Source organism: Molossus molossus, unplaced genomic scaffold (genome assembly GCF_014108415.1).
Source record: "Molossus molossus isolate mMolMol1 unplaced genomic scaffold, mMolMol1.p scaffold_m16_p_11, whole genome shotgun sequence".
Classification (NCBI taxonomy): domain Eukaryota; kingdom Metazoa; phylum Chordata; class Mammalia; order Chiroptera; family Molossidae; genus Molossus; species Molossus molossus.
In genome coordinates, this window is record NW_023425346.1 from 102,667,183 (window position 1) to 102,689,874 (window position 22,692).

At 48.6% G+C, this 22,692-nt stretch overlaps 3 protein-coding genes across 3 annotated transcripts in view; all 3 read left to right on the forward strand.

Annotated features, from left to right (window-relative positions):
* Window positions 1–3,561: 3,561 nt before the first annotated feature.
* On the forward strand, window positions 3,562–4,485 carry LOC118625067 (UDP-glucuronosyltransferase 1A7-like). The gene has a single exon (XM_036253364.1). The coding sequence runs from the start codon at window positions 3,562–3,564 to the stop codon at window positions 4,483–4,485; it is 924 nt and encodes a 307-aa protein (XP_036109257.1).
* Window positions 4,486–12,676: 8,191 nt separating this feature from the next.
* The window catches only part of LOC118625301 (UDP-glucuronosyltransferase 1A1-like), a 40,134-nt gene continuing 30,118 nt past the window's right edge, over window positions 12,677–22,692 (forward strand). The window contains exon 1 of the mRNA XM_036254161.1: window positions 12,677–13,528. Within this exon, the coding sequence (XP_036110054.1) occupies window positions 12,677–13,528 (852 nt within the window). The remainder of the gene's footprint in view (window positions 13,529–22,692) is intronic.
* On the forward strand, window positions 21,923–22,636 carry LOC118625303 (UDP-glucuronosyltransferase 1A3-like). The gene has a single exon (XM_036254162.1). The coding sequence runs from the start codon at window positions 21,923–21,925 to the stop codon at window positions 22,634–22,636; it is 714 nt and encodes a 237-aa protein (XP_036110055.1).

The following is a 22,692-nucleotide window of genomic DNA, read 5'->3' on the forward strand; positions in this document are numbered from 1 at the left end:
GCCATTCAGTGGTGTTATGGAAAGATAGCATAGTGGCTGACGTCTGAACAGACCTCTCTGGCTTCTGTCTACAGGGCAACAGTAAAAGCAGAAAGAGCAGTTTAGGAGGCTGTTCTTGGAGTCCAAAGAAGAGATGATGGTGGAATGATGTCAGTGGCAATAGAGAGACGGGCGGATGTGAGATCTATTTTGAAGACAGGAGAGGATTTGATCATGTGGTGGCTTTGTGTCAACTGGACTAAGCTGAATTTTGTTTCCCAGAGTGCCTTTCCCTGGAAGTTTCTGATTAGGGTTAGTGACAGAGACCTGTTTGCCTGAAATTGCAGGAACCATTTTTGTTTTCTTACACACAGAAGTTTGAGACAGGCACCCCTCTGCAGTCTCACCCCCTTGACATGAAGCAGCAGCTGGACCTGCCACCGCCCTTGCTTTCCCTGGCTCCTCCTCCAGCTTCTCCCACCCCTGGGGCAGGTGTTTGTTCAGCTCTGTGAGGAAGAGCACCAGCTTCTCCCGCAGGATCCCCGCTTCCCTTCTGCACACCCATCCACCCTTCCAGGAGACCCACCCTGGTGTCCTTACGCTCTAGCAGCAGAGGCAAAGACTGTTTACAGAGATCTGTTCAACCAGCTCCCACACGGGGCAAGTCCCTATGGTAAACCCCTCATTATTGGTATCTCTGGTGGTTCCCCCTCTCTGATGGACCCCCGACTGACACCGCGTGACTGCAGGGGCTATGGGCGAGTGACGCCTTGCATCTTTGTGACTTGAAATACCAGGTAGCTGCACATACAATTTACCGAGCCATCCTGGGAGAGGAGGAAAGCTCAGGTGGGGACGCAAGAGTTGTGTTTTGCATATACTAACTTTTAGAAGCTAGTGAGGTACCATTCGAATGCTATTAGAGTGTGATCTGTATGGTCAGAACAAATAAATTAGGACCAGGGGAGCAGTTTTTGAGTTGTTATAAGGAAGAGCTCCCCAAAAGTCTGGGATGTCCACAGAAGAAGCAGCATATTTCCGAGGTGGTTAAAGAATGGCCGAGTTGACAAGAAAGCAGGTCCAGGTGATGGATGGGCACAAAACCATTCTTCATTTTAAGTAGTCTTGTAAAACACTTTTTCGCTGCAAGTTTAAATAACGTGGGGCCTTCTGCATTAAATAGAACGACACCATCCCCATAGGCCCACCCGAGCTGGAAATCTCAAGTGATCCCCCAGATGCCTGTGGGCCCCACCCCCGCAAGCAGTAATAGTTTGGGACCAACTCTTTCAAGGTTCATGATTCCTTCTGCAAAAACTGGGATTTTGCGAAACCATGACCCTGGCCTGAAAAACTTGCAGTTTTACTGGTAGTTTTGTTTCTTTATCTGTGCTGTGTTACTTAATCTATTTGTTATGCAGTCTGTACTCAAATGCCATAAACAAGAACCTTTCAGATTGAAGGTCATGTTTTATTAGTGGGTTGTCAAATTTATTGAGAGGAGTTGGAATCAGCATTTAAAAAGAGAGAGAAAAAGGAAAAGAAATACAACACTGGGATTACACAGTATGGACTCTTCTGTCTGGCGTAGTTTATTCTGCAGAATTATGCTGAAATTCATCCTTGCTGTTCATGTATCAGAAGTTCACTCCTTTTATAGCTGAGAAGTACTCAACTGTATGGGTAATCCACAGCTTGTTTACCCACTCACCTGTGGATGGATATTGGTACTGTTTCCAGCTTTTTATATTTCAAATCAAGTTGCTATGGATGGTCACACACAAGTTTTTGTACAGAATTAGTCTGTATTTGTTTATGTGGTGTCTGTTAGGTGTGGCCATAAGAGGAGACACAGGAGAGGCTCAGGATGACAGTTTGTTAGAGTCACAGCCCTGGACACGAGGGATGACACGCCAAGCAGGGCCAGAAGGGGCAGCACCGGGACTGGTCAGAAGGCAGAAGGAGCCTGGGCCAGGCCTTGATTGGAGTTTTGTGAAAAGGCAGGGCAGGGCAGGACAGACAGCTTAGGGCTGCTAGTGAGAATATTTTAGCAGGCTGTCAGCTATAGGGGTGTCCCCTACTTGCCTGGTCCCTGGCCCTGGGATGGTTCAGGCCCCCAGTGTGTTCAGACTGGGTAGTTTGCGTGTCGGAGGCATGCGCTGCCCGGCCCTTTGCTGTGTGTAATATGGGGTCGCCCGAGGAGGGGCCGTCTTTCCCCAGCCAGAGGTTTTCTAAGACAAGGAAACATCATAATGTAAAAAAAAAGATATGACCAATACAAGAATTATGCTTCTTTTTCTCCTGAGTAAATACCTAGGAATAGAATGCCTCGCGTGTATGATAGGTACATGTTTATGTTTTATTATTATTATTATTTTTTTAATCCTCACCCGAGGACATTTTTCCTTTTTTTGTTCATGTAGAGTGGGAGGGAGAGAGAGGAACAGAGAGAGAGAGAGAAACATCGATGCGAAAGGAACACATCGAGTGGCTGCCACCCGCACAACCCACCAGGGCCGGGGACAAACTGCAACCGAGGTACGCGCCCTTAGCGGGAACCGAACCCGGGTCTCTCAGGACCGCAGGCCGACGCTCTAACCGCTGAGCCAAACCGGCCAGGGCGCATGTTTATGTTTTAAAAACAACCTCCAAACCATTGTACAATCCCCCAGCTGTGCACTCGGCAACGCTTGGTATGATCAGTCTTCTTAATTTTTGCCATTCTAATAGGTGTGTAAATTAACGTGTGGTTTTAATTTGATTTCCTTAATGACTTACAATGTTGAGCATCATTTTATGTCTCTGCCATCTCTATATTTTTCTTTGGTAAAATATCAGCTCAAAGCGTTGCCCATGTTTAAAAATTGGAAGGGGGGGTGTTTGTTTTATTCACATTATTGAATTTTGAGAATTCTTTATATTTTGGACATAATATATGCGCCATAAACATTTTCTCCCAGTATTTCATTTTTTTCTAAAGTAAAATTTGAATTTTAGAATGGATTTGATTTACAGCAAGATTTGCAAAACACAGTTTGTCATTTTTCTATAAACCCGTAAGGAGGCCTCGGAGGGTAGGGAAATGAGTGGGCACTGCGGAGACGCCTGTAGAATATAGTGCCACTGCCAGAGGGCCGAGGCAAGGGTCTGCCAGACTTGCCTTGGAACCTCAGATGTCAACTTCTTCTGGGCAGAGAGACTTTGATAGTCTGAGGATAAAATCCAATTGTTCCTTTGGGACAAATTCCCAAAATACCAGCTTTATTGAAATGTACTTTCTTTTTGACCTGAGTACTCAGCATCTGAAGTTATTGCCTAATGATTCTCCGTGTCAAACTGGCATCGCAGTACAGAGTACAGCGTCCTTCCAGGCAAAGATCAAGATTGTTCTCACCTGCAAAACAAACCTATTATTCAATATCTTCTCACGTGTAAATCATTGGCAATGAGTGTATGGGCTTCATAATGAATATATGAATACACGCCCTCCGTTCGGGCAGGTTTAGTGCCTGTACTTCCGCCAACTGTATCACACGAGCTTGGAATCTGGGCCGCTGGGCTGCTCCGGGCTGCTGCTCCCCAATGGCTCCTGCGGTGTGGACGGGCCTCCTTCCTCTATGGATGTGTCTCCTGCTGGCACCCGGCTTTGCCCAGGCAGGCAAGCTGCTGGTCATACCCATGGATGGGAGCCACTGGTTCACTATGAATGCTGTTGTGGAGAAACTCGCCCACAGAGGGCACGAGGTGGTTGTGGTCAGGCCAGAGGTGAGTTGGCGCCAGGGAAAATCATCCAATTACACTGTCAAGACTTATTCCACATCTTACACTCTGGAGGATTTGAGTCATCAGTTCAAGGTTTTCACTGACTCTCAATGGAAAACTCGGGCTCAAGATAGGCTTTCCTTAATAATGAAACCATCAAACGACGTACTTAAATACTTTTTTTCCAATTGTAGGCATTTGTTCAATGACAAAAAATTAATAAAATACATAGAAGATAGTTCTTTTGATGCTGTGTTTCTAGATCCTTTTGATATGTGTGGCTTAATTGTAGCCAAGTATTTTTCCCTCCCGTCTGTGGTCTTCAGCAGGGGCGTGTTTTGCCACTATCTTGAAGAAGGTACACAGAGCCCCAGTCCTCTCTCGTATGTTCCGAGATTTCTCTCCGAGTTCTCGGATGCCATGACTTTCAGGCAAAGAGTGTGGAACCACATTCTCCACTGGGAGGAACGTTTATTTTGTGCCTATCTTCTCCAAGTTGGTTTGGAAGCTGCCTCTGAGATCCTCCAGACGACTGTCACAGCATATGACCTTTACAGCCACACATCCGTTTGGTTGTTACGAAGTGACTTTGTTTTGGACTATCCCAGACCTGTGATGCCCAACATGATCTTCATTGGTGGCATCAACTGCCACCCGAGGAAGCCCTTGTCACAGGTGAGTTGCCCCTCCTTTAGCTCAGGAGAGTCTGGTGTGGACGAGAAAGCAAAGCAGATTCCTCACTGAAGCGTGATTAGTAATTCACGTTGGTCACATCTGGGACCCTTCCCCGTTCAGCACATTGCTTTGTGTCCGTTCTTATAATGGTGTGCTTTATAAAGCTGTCCTCTTTGATAATCATCTGTATACAGCTGAGAATATAATTTCCAGGCTGCACTTTTTTATATTGTTTTGCGAAATATACTGAAAAACACAATAGGACATTAAACCTTTTTTTGTTGTTGTTAATCCAGTGCTACCCCATTAGGGAAATGTTCTTAGGAGTTTTGTATGCATGTTTTTCTCTCTCTGCAATTATTTTACACATATGCATACAGCTAAGGTAAATTTGCACACTCATTTTATGAAAATGAAATCTAGTATCAGACTGAACACGTTCTATACGTTTTCTTCCTGCCGATACAGCATGGACCTTGTACAGCCGTTGCACACAAATGTGTGACAGTCTCTTCAGGAGTCGCACACAGATCTTTACTTTGGATGAACCACAGTTCATTCAAGTAACCAATGTTGATTGAGAGCTAAGCTTTTTTCTTACCTTTTCCTTTTATAAGTAAGCCTGTAGTAAACATTTAAAAAAAAGTTCTTTACATTTGTCTATTTCCACAATCTTGCTCTTATTGTAGGAGGCCAGAGTTCTCAGGAGCAGGGTTGCTGGGTTTAATGCTATGCAAATGTTACACACTGGACAAATGACTTTCAAAATATCGAACAGCCTTACACTTTGGTAAACAGCAGATGAGAGTTTAGTTTATCTACAGCATCTCCAGCTTCAGATGTGTTTCAACTTCCAATCTTTTTGCTAAAATTAATTCTACATAGATACTTAAGTCTTTATAGATATATTGGTCATTTGCATTTGCTCTATTGTGAATTATGTATTCACATTCTTCATCCTTATTTTTGAGGGCTATTTATCTTTTAATAGCCGATATAAGTTTCTTCCGTATTAGGAGTATTAACACTTAACTTTTTATTTATGTTGCAAATATTTTTTCCTGGCCCATTCTTCCTTTTTTGTCATACAGGATTTTAATTTGTGGGTCATTAATCTGGTTAACTTTTTCTTTAATGGTTTCTGAATATCAATTTGTTGAAGTCTTTCCAAGCCTGGGACATATGAACATATTTTCCATACTATGTCTTAATGTTTTTAATTCCTCCAATCAATAGTTTTATTTTTTACAATGAGAACTTTACATAGAAATACACAGATCTCACTTTATTATTTTTCTAAATGGATTGTCCAGTGTCTTGATGTAATTTAATAATACAATCCACTCTTCACCCATTGAATTGAAAAGCATTTTTATCATATTCGAATTTCTATATATTTCCTTCTGCTTCTGCCTTTGAGCTCCCAGTTAGGGACGGGAGAGAGGAGACCGGTCTGTAAGGAGTCCTGTGACATGTGAGAAATCGCTCGTGGCTGAGAGGACTTCCAGGAATCAGAGGGTCAGGTGTGTGGTTTAGTGTAGTTTTCTCTGTGCTGCGTTGAGACACCTCCTACCTTAGGGCCCTTTGATCTTCATAAAAGTTTTGCTACTTGAAACAGCCTGGCCTTTGGAGTTGTGACTGGAGTGTGGCAACAAGGGACTGAGTCTTATGTTTGATTTGAAATAGAATATCCTGAAGACATAGAAAGGGGATCAGGAGTTGGAAGGTAACCCTGACTGGGAAGGGCCTGAGACTCTGGACAGGACATTGAATGGATCCTGGCTCAATCTCATCTAGATCTTAAGGAGCAAGATGACCCAGCTGATACAGACTTGACTCTGGATTTCCCATGATCCTTTTGCATACTTTTCTCCTCTCCTTTGTCCTCCATCCCTCTTCTTTGCAGCTGCCCTGTTACATTTTCTCTCGATTCCTTTCCCTTCTCCATCTCCTTTCCCACCCTTGGTTTTCCTTTCTGTGTCTCTTCCTCACCGTGAATGCTGGCCCAAGAAAGGGGGCCCCGTGAAAGGGCATCCCCCTGGCTGCCTCGTGATTGGTGGGTGTTGGTAGTTAATAAGGGGGCAGTGAAGCTGTACCCTGAGTCATGCTTTAAACACAGGAGGGCTTCAGGAGACGGTGCGTATAGTGTCTGGGCACATAGACTCTGGGGCCGTCCAAACCTGACTTCTCCCACACTCCAGCTCTGACACTTAGCGGCGATGTGAACTTCGGTAAGAACTGCAGTTACTAAAATAAGTGAAACAGCGACACAATAGTACCGCCACAGAGAGCTCTTTCCAGATTAAATATGATGATGCATGTTAGAGTGCATGGTACATGACAAAAAACCAGTGACAGCCATCATTGGGTGGGTGACATGCATATTCCAGCACAATTATTTCCAACCGCTACTATATATATATATTTTTTTATCCTCACCCAAGGACATTTTTGCATTTATCTTCAGATAGAGCAGGAGGGAGAGAAGGAGGAAGAGAGAGAGAGAAACATTGATGTGAGAGACACACATCGACTGGTTGCCACCCACAGGACCCCAACTGGGGCAGGGACAAACTGCAACTGAGGTACGTGCCCTTAGTGGGAACCGAACCCGGGCCTCTCTGGTCCACAGGCCGATGCTCTACCTGCTGAGCCAAACCAGCCAGGGCCCAACCTCCACAATATTAACATTAACTGTAGGATCAGGCTTTATGCAAAACAAAAAACAACCGTGATCAGACGTCAACATTCTCCTTTTTTTGGGAGCCTCCCAGGAGCTGTTTAACCCTCAGAAGGGTGGACTGTCCGGTAGGGAGAGTTTACCAATTAAATGGAACAAAGGCTAGCTTAGGGCGGCATTATTTTTAACCCCCTTTTGCAGATCACGGAATTGAAGCACAGAGAGATTGAGTGACTTGCCCATGGTCATGCCTTTGGAACGTGGGGAAGCCAGGATTTGAACCCAGACATTCTTTTCTTTTAAAATTTTTTTAAAAAATTGATTTTTAGAGCGAGAAGAAGGAAGAGGGAGAGAGAGATAGAGAAACATTGATTCAAAAGTGAAGCATCGATGGGCTGCCTCCTGGGCATATGTCCTCGGGAATCGAACCAGCAACCCTTCAGTGCATGGGACGACACCCCACAACCAACTGAGGCACACTGGCCGAGGCAGACATTCTTTAAAAAAAATTAAGATATAATTTATATCATAACTTTCACCCTTTATAAACATACAGTTCAGTGGCCCGTAGTGTATTCATAAATGCAAACAAACATCCCCACTGTCTAATCTCAGGGCATTTTTCCTGCTCCAAAATGATACCCCATGCTCACGAGCAGTCACTACCCCAACAATCACGAATCTACTTTGTCTCTGGACATTTCACACAAGTGGAATCATGTGATATAGGGTCCTTTATGACTGACTTCTTTCACTTAGTGTTCAAAGTCTACCTGTGTTGTATGTGGCATGTATAGGTCCTTCATCCTTTTTTATGGCTGAATAATAGTCCACTGCATGACTATACTGTATTTTGTTTCTTCACTCATCAGTCCATGCGTGGTGAGTTGTTTTACTTTTTGGCCATGATGAAGATGCTGCTGGGAACATTCTTGCATGCAGAACCCAACCTTTACACTTGACTGCCTCCCTCTGTCCACTGGAGACTTTTCAGGAAGTGTCCTATCTGTGGAGTTTGCCAGGGTGTGTTTGACTTGCACCCCGTGGCCTCTAGTCACTCGATGGACATGCCATTTGTTGGTTTGGAATAACAGTTGACTCTTTTCTGGTTATTGAACATGAAAGTTTCTTCACTGAACAGATATCAGTTGAGAGCCTTCCATGTGCACGATTTGCCATCCAGTGGGGAGACAGACATTAATCAGTTACAAATACGAAACGTACTTTGACAGAAAACGAAAGGGTGTGAAGAGAACTGATAACGGGGTGCTTTGCAGGACGTGGAGCAATCCTGAGGCGTTGGGGGAAGGTTGTACCAAGCAGAGCAGACAGTGGGCGCAGCGCGAAGCCCAACAGCGTGAGGTCTTTCATGTTTGAAGCTCAGGCTGCTCTGCCCCCTTCACCCCTGTGTTCTAGGGTTTTGCTGTCGTAAATGCAGGCAAGTGGAAGTCCAATTTTATGTCTCTTCTGAGACATTGTAGGTAGAAAACCCTCCTGGTGCCCCTGGGCCCCAGAGGCTGCAGTGACATTTTTTCCCTATGGTTGCCTTTCCGGCAGGTGTGAGGTGAGCCCTAATTGTAGTTTTAATTAGGTTGCAGCGAGTGTTCATCTTGGCTGTGTTCTTGGGCCCAGCCCTGTGCTTGGGATGGTCTTTCTATCCTGTTCCTCCAGCTTTTTCTCCTTCCCCAGTCCCGGCACGCCTCCTGAGCCAACAGGCACGGGTTAGGGCAGAACCTCGCGTGCCAGTTCAGCTGTGCGTGACTAGCTGTGGGCAAGTCTGCTCTAGCCATGCCCGGAACCGCCTCTCACTGGGGCAGCCTGGTTCCCATATCCCTTGCTCTCTTGGACCTCCTTCAGCCACGTGATAAATCAGACGGGACAAACGTGACCTCTCCCTGGGCCTCAGTTGAGAAACCTTAAGATCAGGAGATGGGTCACCCCTCTGGCTGGGTGGCAGGGCTGGAACCTGACACCAGGCTTTCTGGCTCCTACGTCAAGCTCTCATAGTGTCATTGATTGGTTTTGGTCAAAAAAAAAGATTACATGGTTCTTAAATGTCCTGTGTCATGTGTGAACCCTCACGACTCAAAAAAGAAAAAAGAAAAAGAAAAAAAAGTGAGAATAAAATAGAAAAATACAAAGTGAGTTCAGTCATTCAGCAAACTTTCATCGGGGGCCTGCTGTGTGCCATGCATTGCTCTGGGCACTGGGCATACAGTGGAGAATGAAGGAGCAGAGAATAGTCCCTACCCTCAGGGGCTCTCATTCCAGGTGGGGAAATGCATAATAATAAGCAACAGATTACATGGTGGCAAAAGGGATGAAGGTAAATTAGGAGGGAGCCAGGCTTCAGAGTGATGGGCTGGGCCATGTGATAATGGGTTCATCAGAGAAGCTTTCTTTGAGGTGACACTGAGTGAACTTGGACTAAGGGGAGGGTGCAAGCCATGTGGACATGCAGGGAGGTGCTGACACCTTGGTTTTTATCACCGTCTGGCGCTGAGCTTGGCCAACTACCGCCCACGGGCCAACCTAACCAGCTTCCTATTCTTATGAATAGAAGTGATTGGAACACAGCCATGCCCATGTGTTAGTGTTGCCTTTGGTTGCTCTCTTGGTGCAACAGCAGAACTAAGTCATTGCCAAGAAGACCTAATGGCCCACAAAATCCGAGCTATGTACTATTTATGCTTTTACGGAAAAACAATTGCCAACCCCTGATCTAGAAAAGCGATTCTCAAGGGGTGTTCTGGATCCCTGAGACTTTCAGGGGTCTGGGAGGTCAAACTCTTTCCATAATAGTACTAGGACGTTATTTGCTTTTTCCACTCTCATTTTCTCACGGTGGTACTGGGGAGTTTTCTATAGACCTCACGATGTACAAAACCACAACAGAGTAAGTGTACACTCAGACAGGAGAGCCTCTGTCCTCTGTGAAGTCAGACATTAAAGGGACTTGCAGTAAAGTTAAATAGTATTTTGTTTTGGGAAATAGAGTTGTTTTTCAGAAAAGATGTTAACTTGTAATGGGTTTATTCTCGTTCTTTAACATACATTTTTATTTCTTCTGTTGTTGAAAGTATTGCATATGTCCCCCCTTTTTCCCCATTGACCCCCTCCTCCCTGCTCCCACCCCCTCCTGCTTTCCCCATACTACTGTCTGTACCCATTGGTTGTGCGTACATGCATATAAGTTCTTCGGTTTATCCCTTCCCTCCCACCCCCCTACCCACTTCCCTCTGAGGTTAGTCAGTCTGTTCCCTGCTTCCATGTCTCTGGATCTATTTTGACTGACAGCTTATTTTGTTCATGATATTCCATAAATAAGTGAGATCATGTGGTACTTGTCTTTCTCTGATTGGCTTGTGTGGCTCAGCATAATACTCTCCAGGTTCCTCCGTGTGGTCTCAAAGGGTAAGAGGTCTTTCTTTCTTATAGCTACATAGTATTTCATTGTGTAAATGTACCATAGCTTTTTTATCCACTAATCTACTGATGGATATTTGGGTTGTTTCCAGATCTTAGTTATTGTAAATAGCACTGCTATGAACATGGGGGTACATATATTCTTCCTGATTGGTGTTTCAGGCTTCTTAGGGTACATTACTAGAAGTGGGATCACTGGGTCAAATGGCAGTTCCATTTTTAATTTTTTGAGGAAACACCATATTGTTTTCCATAGTGGCTGCACCAGTCTGCATTCCCACCAGCAGTGTGCTAGAGTCCCCTTTTCTCCACACCCTCGCCAGCACTTGTTGTGTGATGATTTGTTGATGGTGGCCATTCTGGCAGGTGTGAGGTGATACTTCATAGTCATTTTAATTTGCATCTCTCTGATGATTAGTGATGTTGAGAATTTTTTCATATGTCTCCTGGCCCTTTGTATGTCCTGTTGGAGAAGTGTCTACTCAGGTCCTCATATTCATGTTATCTTGAATTAATGAGGAAGTATTTTTTTAAATGTATCAGTTTTAATTTCTGGGACAGTTCATTTGGGTAGATGTTACCCACACAAACAAAAGTTTTGGGAGGCCTCGCGCACTGAGAGTATAAAGGAGTCCTAAGACCAAAGGTTGAGAATGGCTGACCTAGAAGTAGCCAATTCTATTTTTCTGTCCAAAGCGGCGCAAGTTACCAAAAAATGTCCTTCCATAGGCGGCAAGCCTCAGCTTCTCCCCTGTAGAAGGATAGTCAGCTTGGGGTTTGTATTGCATAAGATGATGGATGAGTGTTAGGGTTGAATTGTACTCCCCCCAAATGCTGTGTTGAAGTCCTAACACCCAGTACCTTAGAACATGACCTTATTTGGAAATGCGGTCTTTGCAGATGTAATCAGTTAAGTTAAATGAGGTCATTAGGGTGGACCCTAGTCCAATCTGACTGGTGTCTTCATACAAAGGGGAAATTTAGACGCAGGCAGGCACACAGGGAGAACACCACACGGCAGTGAAGGCAGAGATGGAGTGAGGCTCTATAGACCCGGGGACACCAAAGCTGGCCCGCAGACCCCAGGAGCCAGGCCCAAGGCTGGAACAGGCCCCCCTCCTGCTCCTCAGAAGGAACCAGCCCTGCTGACACCTGGATCTCAGACTGCTGGCCTCCTGGTGGTGGGAATAAGTCTGTGTTTCAGGCCACCCACAGTGTGGTGCTCTGTTGCAGTGGCCTTAGGTAGCGGAGACAATGGAAACCGTTTTAGAAGCCCATCCTGTCCTATTTCGACATTTTCTTCTCTCTCTTCCTGCCTCCTCTTCTGTCCCCTTCACTCCTCTTATAATTCTTGCAGTCACAGTGCAGGGTCATGAGGTGTTTCAGAAGCACATTTTGACCTCCACAGTGCCCCTCAGTTTCAGGCCACATAGACTGACGCTGCCCAGCCAGACCCAGAGGGAGCCCCTCCCAGGGACCTGCACACAGGTCCTTCTCACGGCCCCTGGGGGAGGGGCTCGTGCAGCCCCTCCCCGGGCAGGTGAAGGGTGGTGAGGCGCACAGCTGGGAAGGGCCGCCGGCTCTAGCTTCCTAATCTCACCTGGGGGTGGGAGGTGTGGGGTCAGAGCACACGAGCGAGGGTGGGTTCTATCTTCTGACATGACGGAGACCCCCAAGAACAGTGGTACAGCTGGGAGCAGGGCGTGGGAAGTCCTATCGGACTCCTCCGTGCCTACGTTTCCATGCGGCCACCGCTGTGGTGACCAGGTCTGGGGCAAGCAGGTCCTCGGTGCTGTTCACATCATGGCATCTGCTCACCTTCCCTTCCCGCGGGAGAGCTGCCAGGGGAGCCCCACAGGGTCACCGCGGGCGCTCAGGAGAGGGGCAGGTTGTCCTGAGCTGGGAGCCGGGCAGGTGGGTGCGGACACAGAGAAAACTCAACCCAGAAGCCAGGCGGAAGCCAAGAAGCCTAGTCACCTGTGTGCTTAAAACCAGTTAAATATTAATTCAGGTTCTTGCACATCAAAGGGCAAGTGTCAGAGCGTGGGGAGGAGGCTGTGAACAGTGGTTCGGGGAACACGGCGGGGCGCCCGGCCGCTGTCTGCCCGCGGGGACCGGCGGGGACCGGCGGGGACCGGCGGGGACTGCGGGCGGATGGCCTGCCCGGTGCGCGGCGCGGCGGCAGCGGTCCTCCTGTCCGCGCTCTGGGCCGTCGTTCCGGGGGACAAGCTGCTGGTGGTCCCCCAGGATGGAAGCCACTGGCTCAGTATGGAGCAGATCGTTGAGGCGCTCGGGGCCAGGGGCCACGACATCGTGGTGCTGGTGCCAGAAGTCAATTTGCTCCTGAAAGAATCCCGACACTACACCCGAAAAACGTACGCGGTGCCCTACGACCAGGAGGCGCTCCGGGGCCGGTTCCGCTCCTTCGGGCAGGGGCACTTCGCGGAGCGCTCGGCCCTGACCGCCGCCCTGGTGGAGTACAGGAACAACATGAGGGTCGTGGGCATGAGCTTCGTCAACTGCCAGAGCCTCCTGAGCGACGCCGCCACCCTGCGCTTCCTGCGGGACAGCCAGTTCCAGGTGCTCTTCACCGACCCGGCCATGCCCTGCGGGGTGATCCTGGCGGAGTACCTGCGCCTGCCCTCCGTGTACCTCTTCCGGGGCTTCCCCTGCTCCCTGGAGCACGCGTTCAGCCGCAGCCCGAACCCTGTGTCCTACATTCCCAGGTGCTACACGCAGTTCTCGGACCGCATGACCTTCTTCCAGCGGGTGGCCAACTTCCTCGTGAACCCCTTGGAGAACCTTGTGTTCTACCTTCTGTATTCCAAGTACGAAGACCTGGCAGCGCACCTCCTCAAGAGAGAGGTGCACTTACCCACCTTGTATCAGAACGGCTCCGTTTGGCTGTTGAGATACGACTTTGTGTTGGAGTATCCCAGGCCAGTCCTGCCCAACATGGTCTTCATCGGAGGGATCAACTGTAAGAAGAAGGGGGTCCTGTCTCAGGTGGGTGGCTTCATGTCTTTGTGACTGCCTTGTTTTCTCACGCTCGGCTTCCCTCACTGGTGTGGCTCCTCCAGGGACAGAAGGAGGGGGTGCCAGGCTGGGAGGAGGGGGGTGGAGGACACCCGAGGCTGAGGCTTTGAATGATGCAGAGGCTCTGGATGGAGACCGGGCTTGCCTGGCAACAGCAGGAGATATCTTTAGCTGGGTAATCTGGGGACAGTCACAGAATCATGGAATGAGCCTTAAAAGTTTCCAGGCCAAATTCTACACTTCCCTGTTGAAGAAACAGGTGAAGGCTTGACCAAGAGGACAGTCCAGGTCAAAACCTGTTTTCTCAACTCTGTGGCATGATTTTTCCCCCAGGCCCTAAACTAGGGTCAGCAAACTGCAGCCGGCGAACCAAATCGGCCCAGACGCCTGTTGCTATATGGCCCAGAGCTAAGAATGGTTTCTACATTTTTAAAGGGATGTTAAAAAAGACAATAAGAACTACGGGACAGAAGTGAGTGTGGCCCACTAAGTCTACATAGTTACTATCTAAACCTACACAGAGAGAGTGTGTTGACCTCTGACCTAAAGCAAGTGTTTATAGATACCCTCTGACACATGGGGAAAGGGGACCGAGTGCTACTTTGGCAAATAAAAACTTGTGAGTTTGGGTTTATTTAGTTATTTTTTTGGTTATTGTTTTAATGTTTACACCTTTGAAAGGCTTCAGGTCACTTACCTTTCACACCAGAATTCTCTTTTCCCATGCATCTTTTCCTCCGAAGGAAAGCCTCAAACAGGTCCGAAAGCCCCTTACCAGCCTTCTTTAACATCTGCCAATTTCTTTGTTAACACGGTAAACACTAGCTTTGAGCAGCAGGACCAGGGGTGATGAGCATCACTGGACGAGGTCCAGGGAGCACAGGGCATGAATGTCAGTAACATTTAATTAAGAAGTTAAGAGCAGAAGTGTAATAAGAAACATGTGGCATAAGAAGAAGAAATAGCACTTTGGGTACCTTTGTACCAAGGATGTTTTCTCGTGAAGAGGAGTTGTACTGAGTCACATTGTAAAACCAGACTGGAGTAATGTGCTTTCGGGGCCATGAAGCTTTGTCTGCACTCCACCTGCACCTGGGTCTCGTTGGCCATCCCCGCTCGGCACCACAGAGAGCATGCTGGGGCACAGAGAGCATGCTGGGGCACAGAGAGCATGCTGGGGTACAGAGAGCATGCTGGGGCACAGAGAGCATGCTGGGGTACAGAGAGCATGCTGGGGCACAGAGAGCATGCTGGGGTACAGAGAGCATGCTGGGGTACAGAGAGCATGCTGGGGCACAGAGAGCATGCTGGGGTACGATATGCGCGCATCAATTGGTATGTGCAATTGCTAAAAATTAAATTACAGTGATCAGAATCAAGTTTCTCTGGCCAAATAATTGGACCATTTCAACACTATGAAAAAAACGTGCACTTTGGAGTGTTTTGGAGTCAGAGGTGGTGCGGGCACCACAATGGGAAGGGACTAAATGCCGCTGGATGGGCCGCTTTAAAATGTTTCGTTCTGATTTCATCTTGAATAACTCTTTTTAAAAAGAAGATACATCATCAATCAGGAAAAATAAATGCCTGATTTATAGCTAAAAAACAAACACCCCACATTCCTTAGCAGGCAAACGTCATGCATGATCAGGTAACACATGACGTAAACAATGTAAGTGGCTACTAAAAGTTTGGAAACACATTTAACTTCAGAACCAACCCAAGAGCTTCGAATGAATAGCGGCGAAGTGCAGTCCGCCTTTTGAGTCAGCGAGCCCGTCTTGCAGGGAACCACTGGCCTAACTTCAAACACATACTGCTCCCCCTTTCCGGCATGTGCACAGCCCCCAGAGGCTGTGCCCTGGGCAGCCCTGGGTATTCTGAAGCCACTTATGCCTGCCTTGTCCAGGGCCGCCTCACCAGCCCCGTGCACCTTGTCACCTGGCGCCAAAGCAGTTCTGCTGTGCCACACTGTCGCAGGGGCCTTTCCCTCGGCCCTCGGGTGCTCCAGACCTGGCCAGGTGCTGGGACACTCTCTCCAATGTCCTTGCTTTTTAGTCAGGACCTGTCTGTCCACTGGCTAACCTCTTGTCCTATGGAGGCTCAGGTTCCAACATCTCTGTCCTAGAAGTGATTCTAGCTCTACATCCCATTATTAGAAGGAGTTCTTAGAACAAAAAAATTCAGAGCTAAGTCCTAGTGTCTTCCACCTCCGATGCAGAGAAACGCTCCAAGCGTTGAAAGGACAGGTTTCTCATCTCCCTGTCCGGGTCACACGGACCTTGGAGGCAAGTCCTGGCCCCAGCTCAGGCTCCTGGACCAGCGCATCCCCTCTGCCCAGCCTGCATTGTGGCAGGCGACGGAGGAGAGCTCGGCCTGGCCTCAGCTGGACCAGAGAAGGGCCAGCTTTCTCTCCCCTGAGGCTCCAGGGGTCCCTCCCTTGTCCCCATGACATTAGCAGAATACGAGCTATGAGACTTGGATTCGAACCCGGCTGTGTGGCCGAGGAACGCAGCTGACCTCTGGGTGTTCATTTCTCCACGTGTGAAAAGGGAAGTCTCAGGAGGTCATGGTGATTGTCAGGGAGGACCAAGTTCACAGGACTTGAGCACTGTCACTGTAGCGCAGATGGGGGACGATGGGATGGAGGCCCGCACGCGGGAGGCAGCTGGCTCTCTCACGTGGAGGAGCAGACCGGTGTTTCTCCAGCTGAGCCCGGTGCAGAGGCAGGAGAGTCCCCTCTCCCTGACACCCTCCCACCTGAGGTCACCTGATTGCCCACAAGGTGGCTGCTTCAAGAGAGGAAGCCAGACAGCTGATGATGAGTCGGCGGATCTGCCCAGCCTCCTCCTGGACGCCAAGCCTTGGACTTCTGCTTCCTCATCCGAAAATGGGGCCAACAACGTCTGCTCACCTGTCTCAGGGTTGTTTGAGGATCTCGTGGGCAGCGTGTAAAAGTGCGTGAGAGAGAGAGAGAGGGAGAGCTTTGCGGGCTGTCAGAGGAAACCAGGCCCTGTGACCCTCTTCTCTGGACCTTAGCTCAGCGCAGGCCGACACTTTCTGTGAGGTGATAGAAACAACTTGTTTTCTCGCAGCATTTTTGGGGGAGCAGTTCCCTGGAAAACCAGATCCCAATTCCTCAGTACTAGCTCTTCTGTTCCCAAGTTTTTTCCTCTTATGCTCCAGAATCATCTAGATAGTGGTTCTCAAATGGGGGCGATTTTGATCTTTGGGGGATAATATCTGCAGATATTTTTGGTGTCACAATGGGGGGGGGGTGGCACTATCATCTAGTAGGTAAACTCCAGGAATGCTGTTAAAAATCCCACGAAACACAAGAAACACCCACCAGTTCACTCCCAACAAAGAATTATCTGGCCCAAAGACGTCTAGTGCTGGAGCTGAGAAATGCTGAGCTGAATAAATTCCAAGCGACTCTCAGTGACTTCTACCCGGCAGGGCCCTGAGCTGGTGGTGCGGGGTAGCAAGCCCCCTTCGCCCACCCGAGCCCACCTCTTCCCCCTGTGAGCAGTAGTCTCAGGCTGCAGTCTCATGTATTGGTTGAGCTGAGTATTGAATTCTAAGCAAGTCAGGGAACCAAATCCAAAATTGTCAAGTCATTCTTAATAGGCACTTTTAAAAATGCGTGACTTAGGCCAATGTCCACAATTCCTATAACAGGTGGTTTATCTTTCCAAACCCGGTGTTTGCCTTTATGACTGGTTATCTTGCAGATTAACAGACGTGTGGAACATTTGGACAGCACTGTTTCTGTGGCTGAGTAATTATCCACAGAGTGGCTAAATGCAAGAACGGGTCAAGGTTTAGAAAATAGTATTAAACACAAGTATCTAAAAAACTGGAAACCTGGTTGGTTAATAATTTAGATAATTCAAGGAGAATGAAGTTAAGTGGGTTATTTTATACGGAGTGTAATTCACATACCGTGCAATTAATTTAAAGTTCACTCAATGGTTTTTTATATATTCACAGAGCTGTGCGACCATCACCACAATCATTTTTAGAACATTTCAGTCACCCCCTTCAACACACACACGCACACACACACATGCATGCACACACACGCACGCACACCATCAGTGAACACTTCTCCTCAGCCTTTGGCAACCTCTAATCTTTCTCCACGGATTTGCCTGTTCTGATCATTTCATACACATGGGATCATAGAATAAAGTGACCAACTTTTTTCACTTAGTGGAATGTTTTCAAGGGTCATCCATGCTGCAGCATTACTTTTTAATTGCTGAATGATATTTCATGCCATGGATCCACCACACTTTATGTCCCTACTCATCAGCTGACAAACATCTGAGTTATTGCCAGTGTCCCCGGTGGCAGCTTTGATTTGGGTCCTTGCCTCTCACAGATAGGCCCCCAGTAGGGCTCCCGGGGTCCAGCCTGGCCCCTCTCAGTCACTCCCCACTTCTTTGCAGAGGAACAGTTCAGGAACACACAGCCAAACAGACCACACCATCCTCGGCGGCTGTCCTAGTCTGTAGGAGAAAGCTCAAGCCCCCAGTTTGGCACACGAGGCCCGTGGATTTGAGACCCCCTCAAAAAAGATATGTTGAAGTCCGAAGATTCAGCACCTTGGAGTGTGACCTTCTTTGGAAACAATCTTTGAGGAGGTCAACAAGTTAACATGAGGTCATTAGGGTGGCCCCTGATCCATATGACTGGTGTCCTTATAAAAAGGGGAATTTGGGTACAGAGACAAAAACATACAGAGGAAGACAACGCGAAGACACAGGGAGGAGATGGACACGTGTAAGCCAAGCTCGGCCAAGGACGCAAAGCCCAGGCACTGGAGAGGCGAAGAAAGACCCCCCAGAGCCTTCAGAGGGAGCGTGGCCCTGCCGCCACCCTGATTTGGGCTCCGCCCTCCAGTGTGTGAGACAGGAGGACAAGGCATTTCCCTTGTTCTCGGGCCCCCAGCTCGGGCACTATGTTCCAGGAAGTCGGCTCGCTCGCCAGCTCCGTGCGTTTCCCGAGTCATGTAGTCCTCTACCTGCTCGGAATGTGTCCTGCCATGCCCGTGCCTCTGTGCGGGGAGCGTCTGAGCACTGGAGAATGAGTTCTAGGGGCGGGATGTGGCGCCGGCTGCGGCTGCCCGTCCTGCAAGGAGCCATCAGAGCGGGTGTTGGGAAAGGCAGCCTCACCCTTCGGTCTTCTGACGCCACTCGCCTCATGAGGGTGGGCCCTGGGCTTGGAAGTCTTGCTCACCAAGAGCCCGTGCCGCCTTATCACTGCGTGTGGGAATGTCTTTCTGTTTCAGGCTCAGAGAATGCTCCCGTGTCTGTGTTTGGAGCGTGTGGGTCACATGGCGCATGGCCAACCCCACTGTGATATCTGTCCTCCAAGGGGAGGGGACAGGGTCTTTCTTTTGCTGCACCGTAGGGGTTTATGTGGGTGAACCACTCTGTATCCGCTGTTGTAGGGACCTGTTGGCCGTGGAGGGTCACTGTGGAAACTGTTCTCACTCTGTCTCTTCCCCATGTAAGCAAAGCGATTACGTCCAGTGAGCGACTACATTGTGTTCTTGCAACTCCCATAACAAGACGCAATGGGCAGAGGGGTTGGGTCTTCTGTCCCTGGTGGCTGGCACAGTGATGGTCCTCACTGCCCTCCAGGGAGTTGTGTCTTCTCCTGGGGTTGGTAACTGGTGCCCTGTAATCGGCTCTGACAGTTTGGAGATGCGAGCAGGGTTGCCGAGGAAACACACCATGCCGTGGAAGACACACGTGGGCTTCTCACCACGGCCTCAGAGCGTGCGCGTTCCCTGGGGTGACGGGCTGACTGAGGTGCTGGCCACCTGGCCCATGGAGACACTGAGTTGCAGATAATCTCCCCGTTCACAGGGAGGAGCTGGGCAGTGGGTGAGGGCGGACATCCATGAGGTGGGTGTTCAGAGGGGCAGGGAAACTCCACCGGGGTCTTTGGCCACTGTCCGCTCTCATGTCATCTGCTGTCCCTTCCTCCCCCTCGGTTTCTGCTGGTTTTGTTTTCTTTCTAGTGCCTTCAGACAGCCTTAAAACATTTGTGTTGGTAAGAAGTTTTCATCATAACCTGTGAAAGCATTGGTCTGATAGGAACTACTCCTGTATTAGCAGAAGACAACAATGCTTCTAGGCGAATTAAAACATTTCTTTTGTCCTGTTAAAAATCCTAGCGAGATTTTGTTTGGCCTTGCATGAAACCCATAGCTTAACCTGCGGCAAAATCAAGAACATTACAATGTCAGAATATTCCCATGTGCCTCTTCGTTCATTCTATCTAGATTTATTTATAGCTCCAATTGGAGCAGAGAAAACACCACCATTACCAGTCCCCTAGGGACACCCATCTTCTTACTTGGTTTATTAGGTCTTGTCAGGTTGGGTTGTCACCACAAGGCAGACGCTCACAGTGATGAACACTGGAAAGGTGGCCCCGGCACACACACCCTCTGACAGGTGTGCGGTGCAGTTCCAGCTGTCCAAGGGACAGGGACGACCGCGTTGTGAAGAGGATGAAGGTGATCCAGCTCCGGCGACTTGCTGCTTCTGCCTTTGATACGGTGGTGGCAAGAATCCTTCATGCAGCTTCTCTTGTTAAGGAGAGTAACAGCAGCTGCAGAACCAACAACTGACTTGAAGTTGCACCTTCCCCGCTATGGGCTCCATTCGCTCTTGTGCTTTTAATGTAAGACGCAGCAGCCTCAAGCCTACATGCTCAGGAGATCTTGTGTGGCTTTTTGTAGGCGTGAGCAGAGGGCAGAAATGACAGGACTTGTCCTGTGGGTAGAGGAGGGGAAACGCAGTTACGTCTTAGAAAGAGAATCTGAAAGAGAGCTGAGAAATTGCTGTTGGAGAGGTAGGAAGCGAACCAGGGCGACAGGACAAGGGGGTGGCAGCTGAGCACATATAAAGTCTCTTTCTGGAGCAGGGCTAGCCTCACGGACATGTGACCCATGAGCCTTCCCGGGGCTCCACTCTCAGAAGGAACCCACAAATTACGTAGCCCATCCCGTTCTGGAAGCATCTGTCCTTAGGAGGACTCAGGACTCTATGACCTTGGAGAAAAGTCTGAACATGAGTCACAGGATGTATTAAAGGCCCAGATATAGGTACACCCTAGGCCTAAACAGAGTAGCAGAAGACTGAAACCTTCAGCATCCAAGAGAAGAGAAATCCAGACAGATTCTGGTCCGAGGCCAGGTGACGTGTGTGTGTGTGGGTGCTTTCTGACCTCACTGCGTCATTTCCCACTTATGCTCCAAATAACAGCAACTCTTATTCCGTGACGTCGGTGTAGAAATCTCAACAAAGCTTGTGTTGTTTTCATCAAGGCCTGAGTTCAGGGTTTCTCCAGATATTTCCATGTTTGCCAGCTGCTCCAAGTAGACTCTTCCCTGAACACCCCCAGAGGTGTCCTGTGGAAGAGGAACAGAATCAGACAGCTCGGGCACCCTTCCCTGTTAGAGAAAGCTGTCTTAGCAGTGCTATATGTTTTCTGGATGTGCTCTATGTTGGAACGTTTTCAGAGTTGTCAAATAAGGTCACATCCAGAAGAGAGGTTTTGACTGGGGACTAGGCATTGGTGACCCCTTGGAGCTCAGTCCCAGCTCTGTACACAGCTGACAGAGGAGTGGGTGGGATGAGATGAGATGGGCATCTGCAGCCTTGTTCTGGGAATGGAAAAAAACAAAATTGTGAGCTAGAAAGTTCTCCAGAGAGAGCAGCAGACTCAGATGAGTTCCTCCAAAATCAGGGGGATCGATCTCTCCCTAAGAAAAGCAGAAGGGTGAAAGGCTAATGGCAAAGGATGAGTTTCATTCTGTAATGATTAACATAAGTAGGGCACCCTGCCCTCCAGTGATGGGTCATTCTGTTAATTGGCTTGATGATACGATAAGACAAAGCAAACAAGTGGATGAGACAAAGTCTGATCTGAAAAGTCAGCTGCTTTTCTTTTTTTTCTTTTCTTTTTTTTTTTTTTATCCTCACCCGAGGATATTTTTCCATTTTTTGTACAGATAGAGTGGGAGGGAGAGAGAGGAAGGGAGAGAGAGAGAGAAACATCGACGTGAAGGGACACATCGAGTGGCTGCCACCCGCACGACCAACCAGGGCCGGGGACAAACTGCAACCGAAGTATGTGCCCTTAGCGGGAACCGAACCCGGGTCTCTCCAGACCGCAGGCCGACGCTCTAACCGCTGAGCCAAACTGGCCAGGGCAAGTCAGCTGCTTTTCTGCTACTGAGATCACAGCAGGACTCCAGCTTCCCCACCGGCGCTCACGGGGCTCTTGCTCGTCCTGTGTGTCGGACCCTGGGCCGAAGGTGGGAGGGTGCTGGTGGTGCCCATGGAGGGCAGACACTGGCTCAGCATGAGGGAGGTCCTTTCACCAGAGGTGACTGTGCATGTCAAGGGGGAGGACTTTTTCACCCTAAAAACCCATCCCGTCCCATTCACTCAGGATGAATTTCAGCAACTCATGCTGACCCATACTGAACTGGTTGGAGCACATTTTCTGAAAACGTTTTTAAAATCTATGGTGATTTTGAAAAATATGTCTTTGATCTTGCAAAAGTCTTGCGAGGAGCTGGTGCATAACAAGGACCTGATGAGGCATCTGAACGCCAGTGCCTTCCATGTGGTTTTAACAGATCCCGTCTACCCCTGCGGAGCAAAGCTGGCTCAGTACCTGTCGCTTCCTGCGGTGTTTTTGCGTGCCTTTCCGTGTTTCTTAGAGTTTGAGAGCACACAGTGCCCAAACTCTTCCTCATGCATTCCTAGGTTATTAACAAGGAATTCAGACCACATGACATTCCTGCAGAGGGTCAAGAACATGCTCTACCCTCTGACTCTGATGTACAGTGGGCACATTTCTTTGTCTCCTTATGCAAGGCTGGCTTCTGAGATTCTGCAGAGAGAGGCGTCATTGGTGGATCTTTTTAGCTACGCATCTGTGTGGCTGTTCAGAGGAGACTTTGTGCTGGACGACCCCAGGCCGATCATGCCCAACATGATCTTCATTGGAGGCATACACTGTGCCAACAGAAAGCCGTTATCTTAGGGCTGTATTAGTGCTGATATCCAATCAGTGTGCCAGGCAGAATGCACTTTATTCTT